The 24,974-nt window shown below is 38.0% G+C and overlaps 1 protein-coding gene across 2 annotated transcripts in view; it reads right to left on the minus strand.

Moving 5' to 3' along the window:
• Window positions 1–740: 740 nt before the first annotated feature.
• LOC114290858 (uncharacterized) overlaps window positions 741–24,974 on the minus strand; it is an 87,617-nt gene continuing 63,383 nt past the window's right edge. For both annotated transcript variants that reach the window (XM_028234884.2, XM_028234870.2), the window contains one exon: window positions 741–1,055. In XM_028234884.2, the coding sequence (XP_028090685.2) occupies window positions 912–1,055 (144 nt within the window). In that variant the 3' untranslated portion in view covers window positions 741–911. The remainder of the gene's footprint in view (window positions 1,056–24,974) is intronic.

Here is a 24,974-nt window from a genome sequence, read left to right on the forward strand (position 1 = left end):
TTAACTGTAAAATTATTAATCTAGTTTGCATAAACCAACTTATAAGTTATATCATATTCGATGGATAAAATTACTAATCCATTTAATTTTTCATTTGACATAGTTGAGTAAAGGTAAGATTTATTCAACTTTAATTTAAAAAGAGTAACTGCAAGTAGTATAATAAATCATATTCTATATAAAATCTATACATTTGGAAAATAACCATTCAATAATTTCAAACAATTCACCACATCAATAAGTTATTTGGTTTATTCTGATTTAAAAAAAAAAAAAAAAACTATTTATTAGTTTTAAATAATTTATCACATCAACCATTTATTAGTTTTAAATCATAATTGAATTTTATTGAGACCCTTTAAATTTCAGTGGGATTTTTCTTTTTATTGGCTAATATAATAATTAACAAAAATTTGGGGCATTTTTTTTAGTCAATTTTTCAGGGCCAAAGCGACAGCTTCTCCGGTTTGGGCCTTGCTTGGGGATAAGTTTTAGAGTGTGGATGGTTTTGAGATTGGGTTGGGTTGGGTTGGGTTTGGGTTTGGATTTAGGGACCAAAGTGTTAACCTTTTAAATTCCAAAATCTGTCCCTTAATCGTGACGTGAGTTGCTAATTGGATCAAAGTGGGGAATAACTGTTAGTTTAGAGACAAAAGTGAGAATTTTTTTCTACCAAAATGAAAAATGGCCCTCTTCAGGAGGTGAAAGTGTAACTTAACCAAAATAAAATCCTAAGCTAACAAGAAGGAACTTATGGATATATCACAACAGCAAGTGTGGGAACATAACTTACCTATTGATGAACATTAGGTATGGTGTACCAACTGCCAAATCAACAAGGCAAATGAGAAGATATTAAATAGATAAACGAATATAGATAGTTATTCACCTTCACAAGTTTAAACCAGACATTAACTGCCAAATTGTTCTTCTTTTTTGTTTTTTTCCTGGATTCTTACTGCCCACCTTCCCATGTCCTCCTGTACTTCCCATATCTTGCTTTGTATTTGCCAGTCCCATATTTCACTGAGTGTTGAGTGCTTATCTTCCTTTTCCTTCACATACAATCCAAAGTCCCCAAACAGAAAATCAAATCTCTTTGTGAAACAATTTAACATAATGTAGCGCATTGAAGAAAATTTTAACATTAAGCACCCCCACTCTCTTTCTTTGGGGCAGGGGGGGTACCATTTGAACAAGTAACAATAAGCCATAGCCTATAGTCATGCACAATGAATTGAAATTTTATTACTTAAAAAATAATAATAAAAAAAAAGAAAAAAAGAGAAGAAGAAGAAGTTAGGATATCAATAAGTTGCTTCAAAATTTACACGTCTCATTAGAACACTGATAAGATTAGTTTTACCCCAAACAAACAAAAAAGAACAAAGGAGAAATTTAAAAAAAAAAAAGGCTAAGGTTTGACCCCAGTAACAAATCAAATCCAGACTTTAATTATTTCAATTTAAACCCTCAATTTTTCAAATGGTATCAATTCTAACCATCCATCAGTTATAACTAACGAAACATGGGCAATAAAGACAATTTAACCACTTTTTGTCAGTGGTTGGACAGCAGTAGTGGCTGTGGACTACGGAACGAATTAGAGTGGTGGCAGTGAGCTGAGGAATGGGAATAGTAGTAGTTGATGGGGAAAAAAGATGGGGCAGTGTTAGTAGATTGGGGAAGAGAAAAGGATTGGCAATAGCCGACGGTTATGGTGAGAAGTAAGGGTTGGTAATGGCTATAAACAGTAATGAAGGAGAAAAAGTGACTTAACTTCTCTAAATTGCCCAATATCCATTAGTTATAACTAATGGATACAAACATATGGTTAGCATTGGTACAATTTTAAAAGTTGAGGGTCTAAATTGAAACAACTAAAAAGTTCGGGTTTGATTTGTTACAAAGGCAATTATTTTTTTATTTTTTTTTATTTTTTCAAAGAACAAAAAAAGCCAAAGAGAAGATAAAAATTCAATTGGGTAAAATACAAGAATATTTTCTGGTGCATTTATTATATGACATCAGTGTATGGCATTACTCAACTTAGATATGAATCCATCTAATACAGCTATTTTTAATCCATCATATTTCTTACATTCTTTTCTCACTCTTAGACACAACAATGGGACCCACATTCATAAATGCAAATGGGATCCATTGACTTGTGTCTTTGAGTGAGAAAAGAAGATAAGAAATAAGATTATATGTAACATTTTCCATTAATAAATGCAGATTGGTCCTGTTCAAGCCAATATTGCTAGAATACAAAATAAAGTGTTAAGTTACCATTTTTTCCCAAAAGCCTAACCTATTAGAAAATAGGCCCAACAATATATATCAAGCTATCTAACACTCTCTCATGCAACCCCGCCTTGCACGTGGAGAGACAAACAAAAAACTAAACAAACTAAACAGAAAGAGAAGCAAACAGCCAAACGGGGAAAGAACACGACATGCTAATTGAGAGATTTGAACCCAAGACCTCTCTCAACTTGAGCTCTGATACCATGTTAAGTTATCCAATTTTTCCAAAAGCCTAAACTATTAGAAAATGGGCTCAATACTTAGTGGGAATGCACACTCAATACTTAGTGCATTTAATCAATCACTGCCTTGCCATGGTTTCAAAGACGGTATCAATAATGGTATTAGTCGGTGTAATAGTCGTGGTCGCGTGTAACGAATATCATGGCATTAGCCACTGTGTAACAAGAATCGGAAACCAAACTCATAAATTATTTTTAAGCACTAGCAAAAGTTAAGAAAACTCATTGCTAAGTATGTTTTAACCTTAATCATCACAATTTGAATGTTTGTAATGCTTTTAATCAACCATTGTAGGACCTAAAACATGTTTTCGTAAAAAATATTGAATTTTATGTTGTTTTGAAGGCCAAAGAAAGGAGAATTTCATGTAACAAGCAATTTTACTATCTAGGATAATTATAAATGCTACTAAAATAGGAAACTCAAAACAATAAAGAAAACATAATTCAATATATGTTGGTAGTACAATGATACTCATACAAGTTACAACAATAGTTATAACAATGATAATATTCATGCTCCATGCTCTAATATAGTACTAAATAACTAACTAATAACTAACAACTAACATATTGATAACACTTCTTTGATGTTCACAGGTCAGATCCAAAAAAATGGCATGGATGATACTGGTGATTCCCACTTATGTTATCTCATCATCACAAGCATGCTGATGTGGTTGGTGTTTGTAGAAATAGTTGGGGTTCCCATTCCAATATCTTGTACTAGTGATGGGTTCCCATTCCAATATCTTGTACTATTGGTAAGTCACTAGTTTTCCCAACACCTTCCCTCACACGTGCAACCCTGTCTTGTACATAGAGCGGCAAATAGAGAACTAAATAGCAGGAGAAGCAAACAATTAAACAAAGAAGAAGAAACAAAACGGGGACAAAATACCAAATGCCAATGGAGAGACTTGAACCTGAGACCTCTCTTAACCTGAGCTCTGAAACGATGTTAAGTCACCAGTTTTCCAAAAAGCTTAAGCAATTAGAAAATGAGTCCAACAATGTATATCAAATTGTCCAACACTATTGCCACCACAACTATCACTGGAATTCTCAAGATGTTGATAAGCATAGCCACAAGGAATTGGTGGCCCAAATATACTATAGCCATGCTTTGAGGTGAAGGATAAGCTATACGAGGTGAAGGACAAGCTACATGAGTTGGTTGGTAGTAGTGGTATGGTGGTAGAGGCTATTACAGAGGTAGAAGCACATGAGGTTGAGGATACATGGTAGGTGGGTAATGTCGAGTCACCAATTAGGTTCACCAAGTACAAGTTCTCCAAAATGATGCATGACAAGATGATTGTTATAGCTACCATCCAATGAGCAATGACTGCATCTTCTCATGTCAGCTACATTAGTGGGTTATGAACCTCGTGGAACTTTCTCTAATTATTGTCCAACTTCATTATCACAAAAGTAATGCATCTTAGATTCCCCATGAAAAGGTGTACCACTTCTGTCAACACCATGTCCAGACACTACAACTTCATCAGAGGGTGAATTGGTATCAATGTGGCTACTATTAAGCACTCAAAACACCTTCACCATCGAATCCTCTTGCAAGACTAGATAAGTTTGTTTAATTTTTCAAATGAGCTTGTGTCCCTTTGGTTTTTCCTTGTGGCATGACAAATCTTCAGCATATATTGTAATAGACAAAGATAAGTTTGTTTAATTTTTTGTATTTAAGCAGATTCCTTGTCTTTGTATGTATGAGACTAAAGGTGGTCCAATTTTGCTCACAATTGGAGGTTGCTCTAGTTTGCTCAACACCATGTCCAGACACTACAACTTCATATTGCTCATCACTGACATTGCCTTCATTAGAGGGTGAATTGGTATCCGTGTGTGACTACTATTAAGCGGACTCAGGACATCATCACCATCGAAAGCTTCATTAGTGATGATTTTTTGCTTTCTAGGTGTGGCCTCAATCTTTGTATTCTGTCCTTCATTTTTCACCCGAACTCTTGCAAATCAAACTCCTCAATAAATATCAACAAAGAACATGTTGTGACCGGTTAGGCTTGGTTTACTTTGTAATGAATGTAAACTAAAATAGGCTGCGTTTATATCTTCAACATATATTGTAATAGATATTGATAAGTTTGTTTAATTTTTTTGTATTTAAGCCAATTACTTATCTTTGTATGTATGAGACTAAAGGTGCTCCAATTTTGCTCACAATTGGAGGTTGCTCTAGTTTGGCTCAACATTTCAATTGCAATTCTTTGAAGTTCAGGAGCAGATGTGCAATGATGGACCCACCATTCAAATACATTATGTGGGAAAAACACAAATTAAAAACTTCAACAAGTAATATGAAACTTGAAAGATTAAATAAATTTGAGCAATATCCAACTACTACCATTGTATGTCGCACCACTCTTTGAGCTATTACAGTACCAAATGAATCTTGCTTATCTCAAGACAGTAAAATCTGTAAATTTAATTAATATTGCCAACATTTTTACTAAACAATATTATTCAAAATTTCAATACATAATAATATTATCAACTTACCTGATTATGTTTAAGTTGATCATTAAATCCAATCTTTGTATCACTTTGTTAACACCATTCATGATTTCCCTATGGTTGGATAGGGTTTCACTATATTGAGATTGGGGATTGAGAAAATAACCCACCAAGCAGCAAAGTAAGTAACATATTGACAAAATTCATAAGAGTAAATAAATATTAAATGTGAAAATTTAATTAACATATGAACTGCATGTAAATTAAATGCAGTTGAAAACTCTGCTTTTGTTAATGATCTTCCAATAATCTTTGAAATACCAACAATCTCTTTGAATGGTTAGTTTTGCCCTATCAATAGCTTCATACAGAAAGCCCAATGTCTTCTTATCCCCATCCAATAGTCAAAGTATCCTGAACAAGGGGGTTCTTGCACTTTCATAATTTCCCTTACTTTACTCCAAAATTCCCTCTCAAGTATGATCTTTCTAACATCATAACCCTTTACCTTTTTTTCTTTCCCCATTCATAGTTTCTCCAGTCAGTAGGATTGAATATATCTTCCAAGGCAATCGTATGCCTCACAATACTCTCCAAAGTAATAAAATTTGTGGCAAAATGTGTGATGGTTGGCTGTAATAATTCTCTACCATTGATAAATCGCTCCATTAAATCATTAAATTAATAAGTAGGCCTTGTCCATCCATCACACATTATAGTCACAACTCTCTCCTCCCAAAGATGCTTCGGGAATCAATCCATTTCTTTAAATGTTTGTCTACATTTGGTCCTACTTCACTAGCAACAACCAACTACATTGGCAAACATTCGACTTATTTCCTTCACTAGAATCTAATCTTGAAATAGTCAGGAACCAGTATTAGTAAATATTGCATCACGTGATTCAATGATGAACCATTGGGCTCTATTACCAAAAACCTATAGGCCTTACTATGCATAGCATAGCCAAGGAGTATACATTTAGTTCCTTTTTCACCTAAACTCTTCCTTGTAGGTTCATGCAATCAAACTATTGCCCCTACAACCCCAAGTTTTGATGTAACTCAGGTTAGGTTTCTTAGTCTTCCAAGCCTCATAAGGAGTAATTTCCTTCCTTTGAGAGGGATTCTATTGCATATGTGACAGGCAGTAAACAAAGCTTCACCATAAAAACCATAACTTAAATTAGATTAAGAAAATATATCATTAATCATATCAGTTGATGTCCTATTTTTTCTTTCAGACACTCCATTTTGTTGTGGTGTGTAGAGTGTAGATATTTCTCATGAATTATACCAACACTTTCATAATATTTAGGAAAGTCAGATTCACTGCTTCTATTAGACCTAGTCTCTTTATTTTACCATTATATCGATTGTCTACTTCTTTCCTAAATATCTTGAATTTATCAAGAACTTCATCTTTAGAATGCAACAAATAGATATGACAAAACTTAGAAAAGTCATCAATGAATGTCACAAAATATTTCTTCCCTCCTCTAATGTGGGTACTATGGGTGTCACATGCATCACCATGCACAAGTTCAAATAAAGATGTGGTTCTATCTACTTTATGGAAAGGTACACGAATTATTTAGTTTGCATACAAGTTTAACAATTTTCGACCATGTCAAAATCATACTTGAGAATTAAATCTAAATTAACCATATTATTAATTTTCCTAGTATTAACATGTCCTAAACGAGCATGCCACAAAGAAAGATAATCAACAATTTAAGCAGAAACAGATGTATTATTATTAATATTGAGTTTGAACATGCCCGGATACAAATAGCCCTTCCCAACAAAAATTCGACTATTGGACAGTATAAGCTTGCTTGACTCAAAGACTAGTTTGGAACACATCACCAAGAATCAAGACTTTTTTAGAAGTGAACTCCAGATCCACAGTCCCTTTGCCCTTGAGTGCATCGGTTGAAAAATTGCCTATGTAGAGAACTGTTCCATCACCCACTTTGTTCATAAGTGGTGAAAAGATTCCTATCATTGCAGATATATCTTATTGCTCTTGAATCAATCCACCAGTCACCATCATCCTAAGCATATTCACCTCGGATACATCAACCACGAACTTGTTCTTGGCACTTGATACTTCTGGCTTCTTCTTGTATGACTTACATTCACTCTTGAAATGCCTAGGCTAGCAAGCACCTTTCGGCTTCTTTGAGTCTTGGTCTGGGTGAGAGTTGCATTTATCCCTTTGTTGGACTTTTTGCCATCCCCCACCATGTGAACCTTGGAATCTTGAACCACTTTGTTATCTTTTCTCTCAAGAAGCCTTGACTCTTCCTCTACTCGGAGGTTTTGAGTCAATTCTTCTAGAGTAAGATTTTCCTTCTTGTGTGTCGGGCTCTTCTTAAAGTTCTTCCAAGACAGTGGCTTATAGGTGTTGAAATGTGCACATTTGAGCCCCCTAAAGTACATTTGTTAGGTCCTTCAAGCATTGTTACTTGATGGTTTTAATGTGTTTGCATACGTGCAGGTCACTCAAGCTTATGAGATGAAATTGCACTTAATTTGGTATTTGAAACTCGAGAACCTAGAAGATATAAATCAAGCAATAAAAGCCCAACCCAGAAGATTTAAGACATATGTCTCTTATCCAATATTGAATTGAGGTGATTCAAGTGTCGTTGGAAAGCTAACTTAAAGGATTACAATTTTTTGAAAACAGCCCGGCAAGTTGAGCCTAAAAAGATGGGAATAATTCTTACCGAATTGCCCATTTATTTTGGGGAATCCTAACCTGTTAGGTATTACTTAGAAGTCTCCAATGTCTATAAATAGAGAACCTCATTCATTATTAGGGTTTTTGAGGATTCTAGAGAGAGAGGAGGCTAGGAAGAAGATCAATTAAAAGGCTTGAAGATGGAATCAAACACCACCGTGGCAATTGTCTCCTCAACCATGAGCGGTTAATCCTTTCTTCCTTAGGGTTTGGATGAAACTCTAATCAAGTAACATTGAAATTCTTGTATTTTATATTTGAATTTGATTATTTATTCATGACAATTGTACAACCTTGAGATTTGTTTTATCAAATTGGTTTTAAATGTTTCATTCAATGATCGTGTTTAATTTTTGTGATCTTGAATACAACGATTATACAATAGTAATATTTGCACATGTTTTGATTGTTGAGATGATCCTTGCCTAGAGAAGATGAGGCGTGCCAATGACCATAGATGTAGCGTTGACAATTCGTGCTAATCGAATATGGGTCATTCTTGATTTTTAATACAAGAATTTTCTAGAAGATTCCATTGAGGCATGATTCATCTTGCATATTCTATTTATAGACATTTGAGACTTCTAAATAATACTTAGAAGGCTAAGATTTCCAAAAATAAAAAGCAAATTCGGATAGAATTATTCCCAACTTTTTAGGCTCAGCTTGTGGGCCTGTTTTCAAATAAAATTATAGGCTCTGTTTGGAACCATTTTCAAACGAGTTTTCTACTCCCACATTTGAGTATGATGTTTGGATAGAGTTGTGGAATTAATTTTCCACAACTCTGCAGAAAACTCTGTTTGAGAGCGCGATTTTCAAAAATTTTTTTTTCGAAATTTGGCCTAACTGGACGTCCCACCGGTCGTCCGGCCAGTTGACCAGAACAGTGCAATTTTTTTTTTTTTTTGCAATCGATATGTTAATTTTTATATATTCAAAAAAAATATTTTTCGATTTTTTTAAAAAAAAAAATTATGTGCTTTAATAGAATTTTGAGTTGTATATTTGGTTATGAGTTGTAAGTTTTTGTATCAAATATCAAATGTCATATCAAAAATTTCCCACTCTTTTCAAAACTATTTTCAAAACTCTTTCACCAAACAAATTTTCCACACTCAAATCATAATTCCAAAACTCACAAACTCAAAATACAACTCATACTCTCAAATCATAGTTACAAAGCTCTGCCAAACGCAACCATAGTCCTTTAAGTTAGCTTTCCAAAGCCGCTTGAATCACCTCAATCCAATATTGGACGAGAGAGATATGTCCAAAATACTGCAAGTTGTGCAGAGTGACTCCTACGACGGGATAGCAACAAATCTACCTTTCTTTCTTCATACCTTGGTTGGGCTTTTATTGCTTGATTCAAATTATTTATACCTTCTGGGTCTTTAGAGTTGGGTTAGAGCTTGGCTCTCAGGTTTCATATACCAAACTAAGTGCAATTTTATCTCATAAGCTCAAGTGACCTACACATACACAAACATATTAAAACTAAGTAACAATAATTGAAGGACCTAACAAATGTACTTTAGGAGGCTTAAATGTGTACATTTAGGCACCTATCAATGGAAATTTGCCTATTATAGATGAGACACTATAATAGACTCATTCATATTCATATTCTTCTGTCAAAACTAACTAAGAATGTGTTGTATCTCATGTAATTATTCCATGATTGGTTTATTATATACCATATTATAATGCATGAAATTACTAACAAGAAATTTCTTATAGGTGGGATCTTTAGTGAGGTACTTGGACTGTAGTGTATGCCAAAGTTGCTTCACAGTCTCCATATTATATACCATATTCATCATTTTTCCACTTGGTCTTGGTAATGGTTTGTTCCACTTTCTCGTCATCTTGTCCCCTGTGCTACACGGACTCGGGTGCAGGTGTGTATTTAGGGGTCGGACACTTCAAAATTAAAAATTGGGGATACGTGGATATGGATCCAAATTTGGATATAGGTATAGGAATACATTAAATAGTTATTTTTTTAAATATATTTATTATATGAAGATGAGTTAAAAAAAGTTAAGGAATAACAAATTTTGTTAAAAAAAAATAACAAATAAAATATAAATAATAAATAAAAATTATTTTAGACACAAAATAAATTATATTATATATAATAAAATAAATTATTTTTATTTTAGACATAAAAATTATATCATTTATAATATATTATATTATATAATATTTTTTTGAGTGAATATTATATAATATGACTATTATTATATTAATATTAATATCATTTATAAATAGAAAGTAGAGAATGAGAGCAGAGAGGAAGAGAAAACAGAGTCAAAAAAGAAAAAAGAGAGAGAGAGAGAGAGAGAGAGAGAGAGAGAGAGAAAAGAAGAAGAAGAAGAAGAAGAAGAAGGAGGGAAGAGAATAGAAGAGAGAGAGAGAGACCAAAGTGGAATCGAAGCCCTAGGGCCATTTTCTGGGTGGAATCGACTTTGAGATGTTGGTTTTTAGATCTCCTTTGATTCGGTCTAGTTCGCTACTAGGGTTCATGCTTCGATCTTGCTTCGTAAAGGTGAGTTTCAGCCCTCTCTCTCTCTCTCTCAACAACCCTTCTTACCCCTCTTATGTCAGCCGTGTCTGACAAAACCATGCCGAATTCGACACATATTTCACACCCGCACCCGTGTTGTGTTGTATCGACACGGATACTCTACCCTAAACCGTCGAGTCCATGTAACACAGCTTGTTCCTTTGGGTATGGGGTGGTCACATATAGCACTTTGAAAGTGATGAGCAAAAAATGCATCCTCTTTTGTCAGCGCCAAAAATTCCCTCCAACGAATCGATACGGCTTCATAAAGTCTTAAGTCTTGAGTCATTTTTTGAACAAACATCACCATGGTAAATATTTTCTTTGGGTTGTTATAAAAATTAGCGGTCTTCGAGGCTTCAAAATTGGCGATCGACTCGTGTCTTCAAGAATCTCTAATGAAATGACTGCCAAATTCTAGTTTTAAGTCGTGTTACAACGTCGCTTTCCTAAAAACAAAATTGCCCCTCACCAAATGGTGTGCACCGGGTTTACAACGAATTTGCCTCCACAATACAATGAAATTTGATCTAAAGATTAATCTATCAATAGCTGAACATGTGACAGTGTAGGAAGCATGGGTGTGGGTACAGAAATATAGGTACACCGATACGGAAAATTCTTTAAAAAGTAGGGTACGATACGGCTGGGGTACGTCAAATTTTCTTTTTTTAAATTTATAGCTAAACATCGAACATACAAATCAAAGTTTCAATATCAAAACTAAAAGGAGAACAACTTGTCTTAAAAGTTATATAATTCTTCCTTTCTTTTTTTTGATTATCTAAAACAAGATGCACTTTTTCTTTTTTGATTATCTAAAACAATGCAAAAGAGAGCAAAACTATAACTCATGGGTAAAGGGTGTTGGAAACAAATTACTTGATGATTTTCAAAGTTGAAAGAAGAATAATAAAGGCTGCAACAACTGCTGCAACAAATTCTAGCAGTTGCAGAAAATATAAATAAATAAATAAAAATAAAAAAATCACCCCGTCATACCCAAAACGTATCCAGGTCATACCCACGATATACCCAAACATATCTGCTGTACCCAGCATGTATTCGGTCTACCCAGTACGCATACCCACACCTGGTAAGTACCCGGTACTTGTACGGCACCATTTTTGGAGTACACGTGCTTCATAGGCGACAGTAGACTAGAATACTCTTGATATGATCAAGATGATCAAGAGAACCAAGACAACTGATAGTCAAGTATGCAAGAAATGATTATTAGAAATAAAGAAACCAAAAACTTGCTTTTAGAAAACTCTCGATCGAAAGTTCAAGATCGAGAGAGAGAGAGAGAGAACGAATTATAATGTTTTGGATGTGTTGGAATGGTTGGATTCATAGCCTATTAATAGGCCTAAATGCACCTAATCAGATGGGACATGTCCCTTGGTCGCATCCGATCATATGTACTTGATCGGATGAGACATGTCCCTTAGTCACATTCGATCAAATGGGTTATGCCCTTGATCGCACCCGACTGCATGCATTCTAGCACTCATTCCACAGTTCTATATTCAAAGGAATATTCTATGAACCACTTTATTAAGTGTTTTTTTTTTTCTTCTCTTTCCAATGTGGGACAAGTTTGCTTTCCAAAGAAAACAAGATTTTGAAAATACCCAAAAAACTTTAACTGTTAATTTTGAAAATTCCCAAACATTGATTTGATAGCACCAAGTTCCATGAAATTGATGTTGATACTGAAGCTTGGGTAACCAGCTTGGGGTATGATAGAATATCACCCCCTATTTATAAATGAAGATTAGGGTTTACAAGAAACACAATTATAAGATGATCCCTGAGGGCACAGAATGATTACAGACCCTAGTGTAACTTTCGGCTAATATAATATGCTAACACTTTCGGCTAATATAATATGCTAACACTCCCCCTCAAGCTGGTGCGAAGATATCTCTCATGCCCAGTTTGCCTAATATTTCATGAAATGGTTTATTCCCAATCCCCTTGGTGAGAATGTCAGCAAGTTGTTCACCAGACTGGACAAAAGGAGTACAAATGGTACCACTAGTGAGTTTCTCCTTAATGAAGTGGCGATCAATCTCAACATGTTTTGTCCTGTCATGTTGAACTGAATTGTGAGCGATGTTGATGGCGGCCTTATTGTCACAGTATAACCGCATGGAGTCTGTCTGATCAATACCTAGATCACTCAACAATAATTTGATCCATAAAAGTTCACACACACCTTGTGCCATAGCTCTAAACTCAGCTTCTGCACTTGACCTGGCAACCACATTCTGTTTCTTACTCCTCCAAGTAACTAGGTTGCCGCCAACAAATGTGCAATACCCTGAAGTTGATCTCCTATCAGTTACTGACCCAGCCCAGTCAGCATCTGTATAGGCTTCTACACGAAGATGATCATACTTTGAAAAATACAGACCCTTACCAGGAGCAGACTTCAAATACCTCAAGATTCTCATGACAGCCTCAAAGTGAATCTGATGAGGAGCATGCATAAACTGACTAACTACACTGACAGCAACAGCAATATCAGGACGGGAGTGAGATAGGTAAATGAGCTTACCCACTAATCGTTGATAGCTCCCCCTATCCACAACTTCTCCTCCTTCATCATCCCCAAATTTCTGATTGGGTTCCAGTGGGGTGGCACATGCCTTGCAGCCAAGCATCCCAGTTTCCTTCAACAGGTCAAGCACATATTTTCTTTGTGAGATAAATATCCCATCCTTAGAGCGAGCAACTTCAATTCCCAGAAAATACTTCAAGCTTCCCAAGTCTTTGATTTCAAACTCTTGAGCTAAATATTTCTTCAACAGAGGTATTTCCCCACTATCATTGCCTGTAAGAACTATGTCATCTACATAAACAATAAGTGCTGTAGTCTTACCGCGTGAGGAATGTTTCACAAACAATGTGTGATCTGCCTGACTTTGTTTGAAGCCATATTTAACCATAGCCTGAGTGAATCTCTCAAACCAAGCCCTTGGAGACTGTTTGAGACCATATAATGACTTCCGAAGTTTGCATACTTTGCCTTCTGTTTGATGATCCTCAAAACCCGGAGGAATGTCCATATATACTTCTTCTTCGAGGTCACCATGGAGAAAAGCATTCTTGACATCAAACTGATAAAGCGGCCAATCTAGATTAGCTGCTAGAGAGAGAAGTACTCTGACTGAATTCATTTTAGCCACAGGTGCGAAGGTCTCCTGATAATCAATGCCATATGTCTGAGTAAACCCTTTTGCCACAAGTCTTGCCATGTAACGCTCAATAGACCCATCTGCTTTGTGTTTCACAGTATATACCCATTTACATCCCACAGGTTGTTTGCCCGTAGGTAACTCAGTCAATTCCCAAGTGCCATTCTTCCTAAGTACTTTCATTTCCTCAATCATGGCTAGTTTCCACTCAGAGGTAGCAAGAGCATCCTGAAAATGGTTAGGAATGCTAACAGAGGAAATATTGGACACAAACGCTCTATATGAGGATGACAAATGAGAGTATGATACAAACTGTGAGATAGGATGTTGAGTACAAGATCTCACACCCTTCCTCTTGGCAATAGGAACATCAAGATCAATGGACTCAAGAGATTCAAAGTTACCTAGACTCTTATCAGAAGCAGGAGATGGCAGTGGAGTAGCAGAGACGGTCCCGTGTATCCAGTTAACTTGTTTTCTGTCTATGTCCCGGACATAAACATGCCCGTCCTTATTCTTGGTGACAGTGGGTTCTATAGTCCCAGTAGAAGAGGGGGGTGCAAGAACAACTGGTTCCACCATAGGAAGCACAATAGTAGAGGGTGGTGCAAGAACAACTGGTTCCACCATAGGAGGCACAGGACTCACTACCATAGAAAGCACAGTAGTAGAGGGTGGTGCAAGAACAACTGGTTCCACCATAGGAGGCACAGGACTCACTTCACACCAAGGCTCCCCCTGAAATGAGGACGGTGACACCGGAGAGGACAAGAAATAGGACTGGGACTCAAAGAAAGTGACATCCATGGACACAAACCACTTACGAGAAGAAGGGTGGTAACATTTATACCCCTTTTGAGTAGGAGAGTAACCAAGGAAAACACACTTGAGGGAGCGAGGGTCCAACTTACCACGAGAGGGAGAGTGATCATGGACAAAACAGACACAACCAAATATTTTGGGAGGAATAGAAAACAAGGACGGAGAACCGAGGAGGACGTGAAGCGGAGCCTGTTTGTTCAAGACCTGGGTAGGGAGACGATTAATAAGATGGGCAGCGGTGAGAACAGCGTCGCCCCAATAGGGCCAAGGCACATGCATAAAAAAACACATGCACCGAGCCATGTCAAGAAGATGCCGATTCTTGCGTTCGGCCACCCCATTTTGTTGAGGGGTATTGGTGCAAGAGGTCTGATGGATAATGCCATGAGTAGAGAAATATTGTCCTAACCCAGAAGCTATGTATTCCCCGCCATTATCAGAACGAAATATTTTGATAGTGGCCCCAAACTGAGTACAAATCATCTTATGAAAAGTGCGAAACACAGAGAAAACCTCACTCGTATCTTTCATGAGATACACCCAAGTAGCACGAGAAAAATCATCAATAAATGTAACAAACCAGCGATGACCTTTCACAGACAGAACACGAGAGGGACCCCAAACATCAGAATGTATTAATGAAAAAGGAACGAAGCTTTTATTCAAACTGGGAGCAAAAGAAGCTCTATGTTGTTTTCCAAGGTGACAAGACTCACAAAGAAAGTCAGACACATGATGATTTGCGAAACTAGAAGGAAATAAATGCTTAAGTAAATGAAATGAGGGATGCCCAAGACGCCGATGCCACAGCCATAAATTAGCGGGGGTAGTAGAAGACGTGGTGGAAAAATAAGCAAGTTTGTCTGGTTGATCTAGGAAGTAGAGACCATTTTCTGCACTACCACTGCCAATCGTCCTCCCCGTGACAAGGTCCTGAAAAAGACAATGATCAGGAAAAAACGTCACACTATAATTCAAATCCTGGGTAAGACGACTTAAGGATAACAGATTAACAGAAAACTTGGGAACATGGAGAACAGAAGAGAGATGTATGGTAGGAGTGACTTGGACTAAACCTTTTCCAGAAATGGAAGAAACAGTACCATCGGCAATTCTAACTTTGTCCTGACCTGAAGCGGGCTTATAGACAGAGAAAATATCAGAAGAGCCAGACATATGATCGGAGGCACCAGAATCAATAATCCAAGGCAAAGATGTATGACACAGGAAAGCACAAGGAGAAGATGCTAAGTTACCTGAGCGGGCAAAGGACGAGGAAGCGGTACTGAGAGCAGTAGAAGATCGGCGGTCTAACAATTGGCGCAAAGCATCCTCCAGCTCAGTATCAGAAGCTTGGGTAACAGAAGTAGAATTAGAATCAAGGGTATCAACGGCACTAGACTGATGAGCCCGAGAATAGGAACCACGTCCTCTAGATGGGCCTGACCGACCTCCTCGAGAACCAGACCGATCGCCTCGACCCCCGGATGGAGTCCCATGAAGCTTCCAACACGTCTCACGAGTATGCGCGGCTTCTTGCAATAATCACAGAAGACAGACTCCTTAGCAACAGACGGAGGAGGCAGGCTGAGGCCATCTCGAGGAGTAGATAGTAATGCGGAACGGTCAGTAGAGACAGGGGACATCATAGCAGATCGGCGACTCTCCTCATTTTGTACATAGGCAAATGCCTCCTGAAGTGAAGGAAGAGTGTCCATACTCAGAACTCGACCCCTAACTGGATCATACTCCACATTTAGGCCGGCCAAAAATTTAAAGACCCGTTCCCGTGCGATGAACTTCTTGTATCCGACAGAATCAGTAGGGCAAACGGGTTTATAGTCTTCCAGGTGGTCAAGGCGTTTCCAGCCGTTGGTGAGGAAAGTGAAGTATTGAAGAACAGTCTGCTCCCCCTGAAGTGAGCTCTCAATAGAGCGGCGCAACTCAAATGCCTGTGAAAAATTCCCTTTGTGGGAATAGGTAACAGCCACAGCCTCCCAAACGTCCTGGGCAGTCTCCATAGACAAGTAGCTCTCACCAAGTTCTGGAACCATCGAATGGATAAGCCAACTCATAATCAAAGAGTTGGTAATCTCCCATTGGTCATAACCGGAGTCAGTGGTACTAGGTGCCTGTATCCTGTCATCAACATACCCCATCTTCCCTCTGCTCTTCAAGAACATAGTCAAACTTTGAGACCATGCGAGGTAGTTCTGACCATTAAATAGAGAGGTGGTGATTTTCAGACTAGGGTTGGGGTTCTCAGTCATGGTAGTAGGTAGAATGGGACTCTCACTCTTTGGTGTTTGAGAAGAAGGGGACACACTGGTGGAATCTGTCATGGATACAATACTACCGAACCCGCAACAAAACTAGTGGCAATCACAAACCCAGAAGGTAGATAACAGGCACAATGATCACTATAAAGACATTAAGAAACCATTTTTTTATTTTTTATTTTTTTCCTTTTTTTTGTTTTTGTTTTTGTTTTTTTTTTTTTGTTTTTGTTTTTTTTTGTTTTTGTTTTTGTTTTTTTTGTTTTGTTTTGTTTTTGTTTTTGTTTTTGTTTTTTTGTTTTTTATTTTTTATTTTTTGTTTTTATTATATATATATATTGAGGTATTTATGTATACATGTATTTATATAGAAATATAGATATTAGGCTAGATTTATAGATATATAGATATTAGGCTAGATTTATAGATATATCAGGATAGATATAGTGATATATACCTGGGTAGGAGATCAGAGGACGACGAGGGGGGTTGGAGACGAGCGACGAAGGGGATGAGTGGGCTGATCGGGGACGACGAGGGCGATGAGCGACGAACCGCTGGAGGAGCTGAGATCGACGAGCTGAGGAGCTGATCGACGAGCTGAGGAGCTGAGATCGACGAGCTGAGGAGCTGAGATCGACGAGTGACGAGGCTGAGACGGAGACGAAGACGAAGCAGAATGACGATTGTGGCTGAAGATCGACCCAGCAGATGATCCAACTAGGTATGTTTTGAATCCTAACCCTAGAGGTGAAGCTCTGATACCATGAAGCTTGGGTAACCAGCTTGGGGTATGATAGAATAACACCCCCTATTTATAAATGAAGATTAGGGTTTACAAGAAACATAATTACAAGATGATCCCTGAGGGCACAGAATGATTACAGACCCTAGTGTAACTTTCGGCTAATATAATATGCTAACAGATACCACCTACCAAGCACTCTTAGGACGAACATGGCTCCATCAATATGCATCAATTCCCTCCACCTACCATCAATGCATGAAGGGGATAATGGATAACAAGGTGATTTGCCACCTATGGATCATAGAAACCATTCCAAGCCAAAAAAATTCCCTCCACCTACCATCAATGCATGAAGGGGATAATGGATAACAAGGTTGGGTAGCCACTTGTGGATCATAAAAACCATTCCAAGCCAAAAAAAAATTGCATGGAAGATACTATTGCACGGTCTTAGATAGAACTACACTCTCTCTCACGCCTAACATGCTCACTCAACAGCACTTGCGACGTGCAGGCCAGGGACATGCACCCAACCCATTACGGTTTTAATACGATGTTACATGATCTTGGGTAGAACTCAACCCCCAAAACTAGCTCATGAGGTGAGGTTGTCCTCACGCTTATATGCTTAACATTACTTTAGTACTTCGGATGTGGGGCTTTTTCTTTTCCTTTGGAAATCTCCATAGCCACTTCATAAGAAGGGCTGACTTGGTTGAAGTCCACCTCCTTTTTGCTTCACAGATACAACCTTTTACAACTACGTAGCCCAAGCCAAGTCTGCTTCCCCTCCAAGAGGTATTATAGTGTTTGTAATCGTGTTGGGGGAGGCCAGAACAATGTGATCTAGGAAGATGGTAAGCACTTAAGTGGAACGGGATCATCGGACGAGGAGAGAGTCGAAGCACTCTTAGAAGAGAGAGGGTGATCTTGGAGATCTTACAAGTTGGAAGGGAGCTATCTGGGGGGTATTGATGGGATTGTTTAGCGGAGAAATCCTTATGCAGGGAAAGTAGGAGCATGCCCTAGTTTCGATGTCTTGATTAGTCAATGATCTTTTGTCCTGAACATATCAAGATGATCAGCAGATCTTGACAACATCAAGGATCAGGGCATCTCTTGCATGACAGCGTCACGTGGGCATGTAATGTCTACACGGCATGGTTACAGTTAGTTGCAGTTTGGGTACATTACGCAAGATCCTACATGTAGGTCAATGGAGATCCTTAAGCACACTTGTCAATGCCTACATATCCCAAGTTATTATGTTCAAACTTATAATGTGCTTCATGTGTATTCAAACTTATAATCGTGCTCCTTGTGTGTTTAACCACCAAACATATTTGACCTCCATGTGTTAAAGAGTGTCAGGTCTGACATAGAAATTGTGAGAACTAGTATTTAATTATTTTTATAAGTGCATTATAAGTTATGGGTAACAAAATTTCTTTATCTAAAACCTATTTAATAAATGTTTCATTGTATAAGTTAGTTGAAAACTATTCCAATTTAATCACTAGCCAAAAATTGCTAAGATTAATAATTTTGTGGATAATCAATATTTTCTGTTTGTAACTATTTTTATGAAGGTTCTACTTAATAACTACCCTTACTAAATATTTTTATTTGAAAATCTACTTCAATTAATTTCTAAGGAACCCACACACATACATATTTATACATATTCACAAATTATCATTATATGTAATAAAAACTATAAAAATAAAAAAATGAAATGAGTTAGGTGGCCAGTGGGGGAATGACCACCCCACCACTTGTGGCCTTGCATTGAGGGCTAGAAGTAGGATATGATTAGAATTCTTGGTCATAGGAAATTTGAAGGGATGTATCCCATGAAACACTGATGAAGTAGGAGAATGCTTGGGGTTTGTTTGTAATTGCACAGATGTAATATATGTTTGGTGGGGTCTTCGTTTGGCTGGGCTGAAATTTAGTGATAGAAAAAGGAAGAAGGAGAGAAGGAGAAGAGGATGCTAGACTTCTTACCACTTCATTTTTCATTACTAAGTAAGAAAACCCTCAAACCCTCTCTTTCTTTTCTTAAAAACATCAAAAGTTTTTTGTGTTAACAGTATTGAAATCATGGTATGATATGATACTAGATTTATGGTTGCATGTGTGATTTGTGACATGCATTAGGTGTTTGAAGATTTATTTTTTATTTGATCATCTTTTTCTTAAATCTATCCAGATCCTTGTACAAATTTTTAGACATTTTTATAATCAAAATTTCGAGATGATTTCTTCTAAGAAGTTGTTAAGCATGATGTCTAGAAAACCCAGAAATTTTGGTATAATTGTTTGATGTCTTATACGAATTTATATGTAATTTCTTCTAAACATACATTTTGGGACAATTTTTTAGCTATCTTTGAAAAATCACTAAATCTACTATACTGAGCCAAATCTAGTATTTTCTAAATGAATAATGAAGTTTGAGAAGTCTACTTTCACCCAAAATTTTTGGATTATGATTTCAACTTGGATACTTTAGTGTGGAATTATTTTCAGAAAATGTGTCAAATCTATGTCTTGTTTCTTCTTGTCAATTTTTTTTTTTTGTAAAATGACCATAACATGTATACTGACTGTTAAAAATCTCATAAATTTTAGGATTTACCAAATATTTTATTTGAAATTTTATTCATGTAACTCTGAATCTGAAATTTTGGAAAACAAAATAACAAGTGTCCAAAAGTGCAAATTATAACTACTTAGGAAAATTAATACATGCTAGTACACTTATCTAAGTCTTGTACCATATTAGTTCATGCATGCGTGATGTTATTGGTCAAAATATTATATCATGTTATTATATAAATTTTTATGTCATATCATGACTTGATTTAACTGTTTACAATAATAAGTACATTTGATTAATTATTGTAGAAAGTATGTGTTAATATTTCTCTTTTATAGAATGTAATAAAATGATACAAGAGCATCTCTAACGGCAAGCTATAAGAGTTGCGAAATCCAAAATATAATGCTGCTCCAATGGTCTGTTAAAGACCCTGCCAAATTTGGTACAAGGTTTGGCAATGCCAAATTGTCCAGCTCATCTTTTTGACTATATCTCACCCTTCCATAAAGATTTTGGTTCAGTATAAAATATTTAGTGATTTTTCAAAGATAGATCAGAAACTGTCAAAAAAATGCAGGTTTAGAAGAAATTACATATAAATTTGTACAAGACTTCAAAAAATTATAACAAAATTTCTAGGTATTCTAGACATCATGCTTAACAACTTATTAGAAGGAATCATCTCGAAATCTTGATTATAAAAATGTTTAAAAATTTGTACAAGGATCTGGACAAATTTAAGAAAAAGATGATCAAATCAAAAATAAATCTTCAAAAACCTAATGCATGTCACAAATCACACATGCAACCATAAATCTAGTATCATGATTTCAATACTATCAACACAAAAAACTTTTGATGTTTTTAAGAAAAGAAAGAGAAGGTTTGAGGGTTATCTTACTTGGCAATGACAAATGATGTCAGGTATTGAAGTGGTAAGAAGTCTAGCCTCCTCTTCTCCTTCTTCTTCCTTACTCTATCCTTTCTCTCACTAAATTTTAGCTCAACCAAAATGAGAAGACCCCACCACACATACTAGATATATGCAACTATACACAAATTCTTCCTTGCTATATTTTCTAACACTAAATTTTAGCTCAACCAAATGGGAAGACCCCACAACACATATTAGATATATGCAACTATACACACCCTACGCATTCTCCTACTTCATTAGTGTTGCATGGGATACATCCCATCAAATTTCCTATGGTCAAGAATTCTAATCATACCCTACTTCTAGCCCTCCATACAAGGTGTCACACAGCTAATTTTCAGTCTATAAAATTTTACTGTGATGACACTAAGTCCCAACATTTAGTCTCAAACAATGTATGCAACTCACACACACAAGTTAAATTTCGTAAAGCATACAAGTCAAGCAACACAACAATTACGGGAAAACCCAACCTTTATAATTGTACCAACAATTTACAAAGTTAAGCCAAATGCCAAACTCTCAAACAATCGATGAATTCGAGCTTGCATGGCTATACCTATATATAGGCTTAATCAAAACATTTGAAATTCAAACAGGTTACAAAACATAAGGGACACATGCCATCTAGCGTGGCAGTTGACACCCCCAACTGCCAAGGGGTTAAGACAGATATGAAACTATCCTACAGAAATAACTATCACCAATTGCTCCTTTACTTCAGCCTTGTTCCTTGCCAGCATGTCTGGTTCTATGCATAACTGCCCACAACTGTCCCTATATTTTAGGAAGCCTTTGTCTTGTCTTAGACAATTTTGAATTTCTTAAGCCACTAGCCAAACAGAGCCTGAAGTGCCATCTGTTGGCCTTGGTCAAGTCTAACCGCCTTGTTACCTTGCCAAGTTGTGCACCGCGCCTTGTTGTCTAGCCAAGTCAAGCCGTCAGATTATGTTCAAACCCCCAAGTATGCTGCAACCTAGCATTAAGGTCATATTAATGCCTCGCACGTGCCATGCTGCCCATACTTTGGCCAAGGGTTGAATGCCGCCGCTGAACGACACAACTAATTGCCCACCTTGTTATCTTGGCATGTCTCCCCTCATGCCGCGGTCCAGGCCTGACATAGGTGCAAGGTGCCACCAAGTGTCAGGCCGCCAGGTCCCAAATTTCAAGGTGCTAACAGACCACCCCCATCAGAAAAAGCCAACGCTCTCATTGGTTCTTCAACTACTCTCCGACTTGTTTTTCAAACTGCCATAATGTTACATCTTTTTCCCAACTTGCATCAGATTCTGGGGAACCCTTCCACTTTACCAAGTAATGGGTCCTTCGGTTCTTTTTGCTCTGCCCCTCAATCTTGTGATCAAGAATCCTGTAAAAAATTGATGTATTATTGATTGATGTTGTATGTTGTATATTACAAATGGTGAGGGGCTCCTTATATAGGAGATGTAGTAGGTGAAGTGGGTGGAGTAGGTGTAGTAGGTGGTGGTAGGTTTAGTAGGTGGAAGTGGTAGTGGTAGGTTTTAACAGCCCCCCGCAAACTCAAGGGGGATAGGAACTAACCAACTTGAGTTTGGAGAGAGTAACAAAATAAGAAAATAGACTAATACATAAAAATAAAAGAGGATAGGAGACACTGTATGGTCGTGTCAGACCATTGGTGAAGACACTGTATGGTGGTGTCATAACGTTGTAGAGGACACTGTATGGTGGTGTCATAACGTTGTAGAGGACACTGTATGGTTGTGGCAGACCGTTGTAGCAGATAATGCTGGACAGGTGACGAGGTCACACCGGACCGATGGAGAAGCTAACCGGAATCAAATGTCAGGACAGTTTATGGGGTCATGTCGGACCGGTGGAAAAGCTAACCGGAATCAAATGTCGGGACAGTTTATGGGGTCTTGTCGGACCGTTGAAAAAGTCGCACCCTCAAAAGGTGTGCCCAATCCATAAAAAGGCGTGCCATCAAAAGGCGTGCCCTCAAAAGTCGCGTCCTCAAAAGGCGCGCTCGACAGAAAGCATCAATGGCGAGCCATCAAAAGGCGCGCCAGACATGCGGCGATGCACGTGATCGACAGAGCGGTGTGTCGGCCGCGTCGTCATTGTCGATATAAACCAATGCGGAGGCTGTGTAAACCAAACCAGTCTGAAACCTCTGAACATTGCCATTCTGAAACACTCTGAACATTTGCATTCTGAAACACTTTGCAACCCATAACATGGCCTCTTCTTCCCGACCAGCTACCCAGAACATGGCCTCCTCTTCCCGTGGGCTGCTCACTCTCTTTCCCGACCTCAATGAGTCCACAAGAGAGATAACTGGTGCGGTGGCCCGTGAACCGCAATCAAACACCTCTGGTTTTGCTCCGTTGAACTTTTCGATGCGGTCTGTGGAGCAAAAAATGGCGGTGCAATCAGATATTGAAGCCAATCAGTATACATTGAAGTCATGCGTGGAGACCATGACTGCGGTCACAAACTTGTCGCACCGGCTTCAGAGTAGGACAAATAAGGTGCAGCAGTTAAACGCCCAACTGGCTCTGCTCCAATGCATGTATAAGGATGCGCGAGCAGAGATAAGTGTGCTAAAGGCGGAAAATAAAGAGCTGAAGCGGAAGGCCACCGTGATGTTCCGATTTGGAGGGCCGCCATATGCTGTAGTGGAGGAGCAGGGGGGAGTGATCGTGCCCAGTGGAGTGGGAAACACGGAGGCAACACCGTCAAGGGCCTCCCAGGACGCAGGCAAGAAGAAGAGACCGGCGGCAGAGTAGAGAAGAAAAATCCCGCCTGTGGATGTGGTTGTTGTGTGTGGGTTTTGTTTTGTTTTGTTTTGTTTTTTTTTTTTTTGGGTGTAAAATGGTGATCGGGGTGAGGCCCGACATGAATAAAATGAGTTTGGTGTGCAGTTCGTCTTCTTCTTCTTTTTTTTTTTTCTTTTTTTGTTTTTTTTTTTTTTTTTTGCAAAGAAAGAATAATGAAAAAAGGTTTCGTGGCCCACGGTTTGGTTGATGATGAAAGTTGGGATAATATATATTATTTTGAGTCGGTTGTCCATGTGGTGGATATAAAAAGATGGGTCAGAAAGAGAACAAAATAAAGGTGGTGAAAAGTTTGAAAGAAATGATGGTGAAAATAAAGGAGGGACAAGGAAAGTGGCCATAGTGGTGGTATTGGGAGAGTGGGTGCAAAGTGAGAGAGAGAAGAGAGAGATGGTGAAGATGCTGCTGCTACTTTGAACCCCATTAACTGAAGCTCACGCATTGATCTCATATCCAAAAACACCGAACTAAGCAAGAAAACTTGCCATGGCAGAAAAGCCATGACAAGGCAAAGTAACTCACCACCAAACACAAGAAATCAGCATGAACGAACCATATCAGCCAGCCCGTAGAGCCCACCAGGCGACCACCAATCACCAAAAAGCATTGAACCTGAGTTTACCGAACAAACGGACGGCCAAGGCGCCACCCACAGCCGGAGCTTATCAACCCACCGACGCAACACCAACACCACTCTTCGCTGTTCAATACGTAGCGCCCATACAGGAGAAAACAAGGGCAGCAGCAGCGTCCAAGGAGCCGAAGAAAGGAGCGGTGGTGGTGGCCTGGTGCCGTGAGAGAGAGAGAGAGAGAGAGAGAGAGAGAGCGATATGTGTGTGTGTGTCTCTCTTAAACTCAAACCCAACTCCATGTTAGACTAAAGCTTTGAATGGTTTTTTTTATTGATGGGAGAGAGGACTTGTGAGCCATCTCAGAGTCTGCATTCGCTGATCTGCTTGAACGTAAGAGAACTGATTTGATGGTGCTGGTTGGGGTGGCGGTCGCAGATGATAAGCCTTATTACTGAATGTGGCACCATCTGTCTGTTGAGCACTACTAACAGGTTGAATTGGTGGATGGGAACAAGAGCCAGAAGAATCAGGAATCTGTGTTTGTATCTGAAGATCTCCGCAATCACGAGCCTGATAACAGATTGCATCAGACCTTATCGAGTTGATTCTTGGTGC

This window comes from Camellia sinensis, chromosome 10 (genome assembly GCF_055761805.1).
Source record: "Camellia sinensis isolate YWXY chromosome 10, ASM5576180v1, whole genome shotgun sequence".
NCBI classification, from domain to species: Eukaryota; Viridiplantae; Streptophyta; class Magnoliopsida; order Ericales; family Theaceae; genus Camellia; species Camellia sinensis.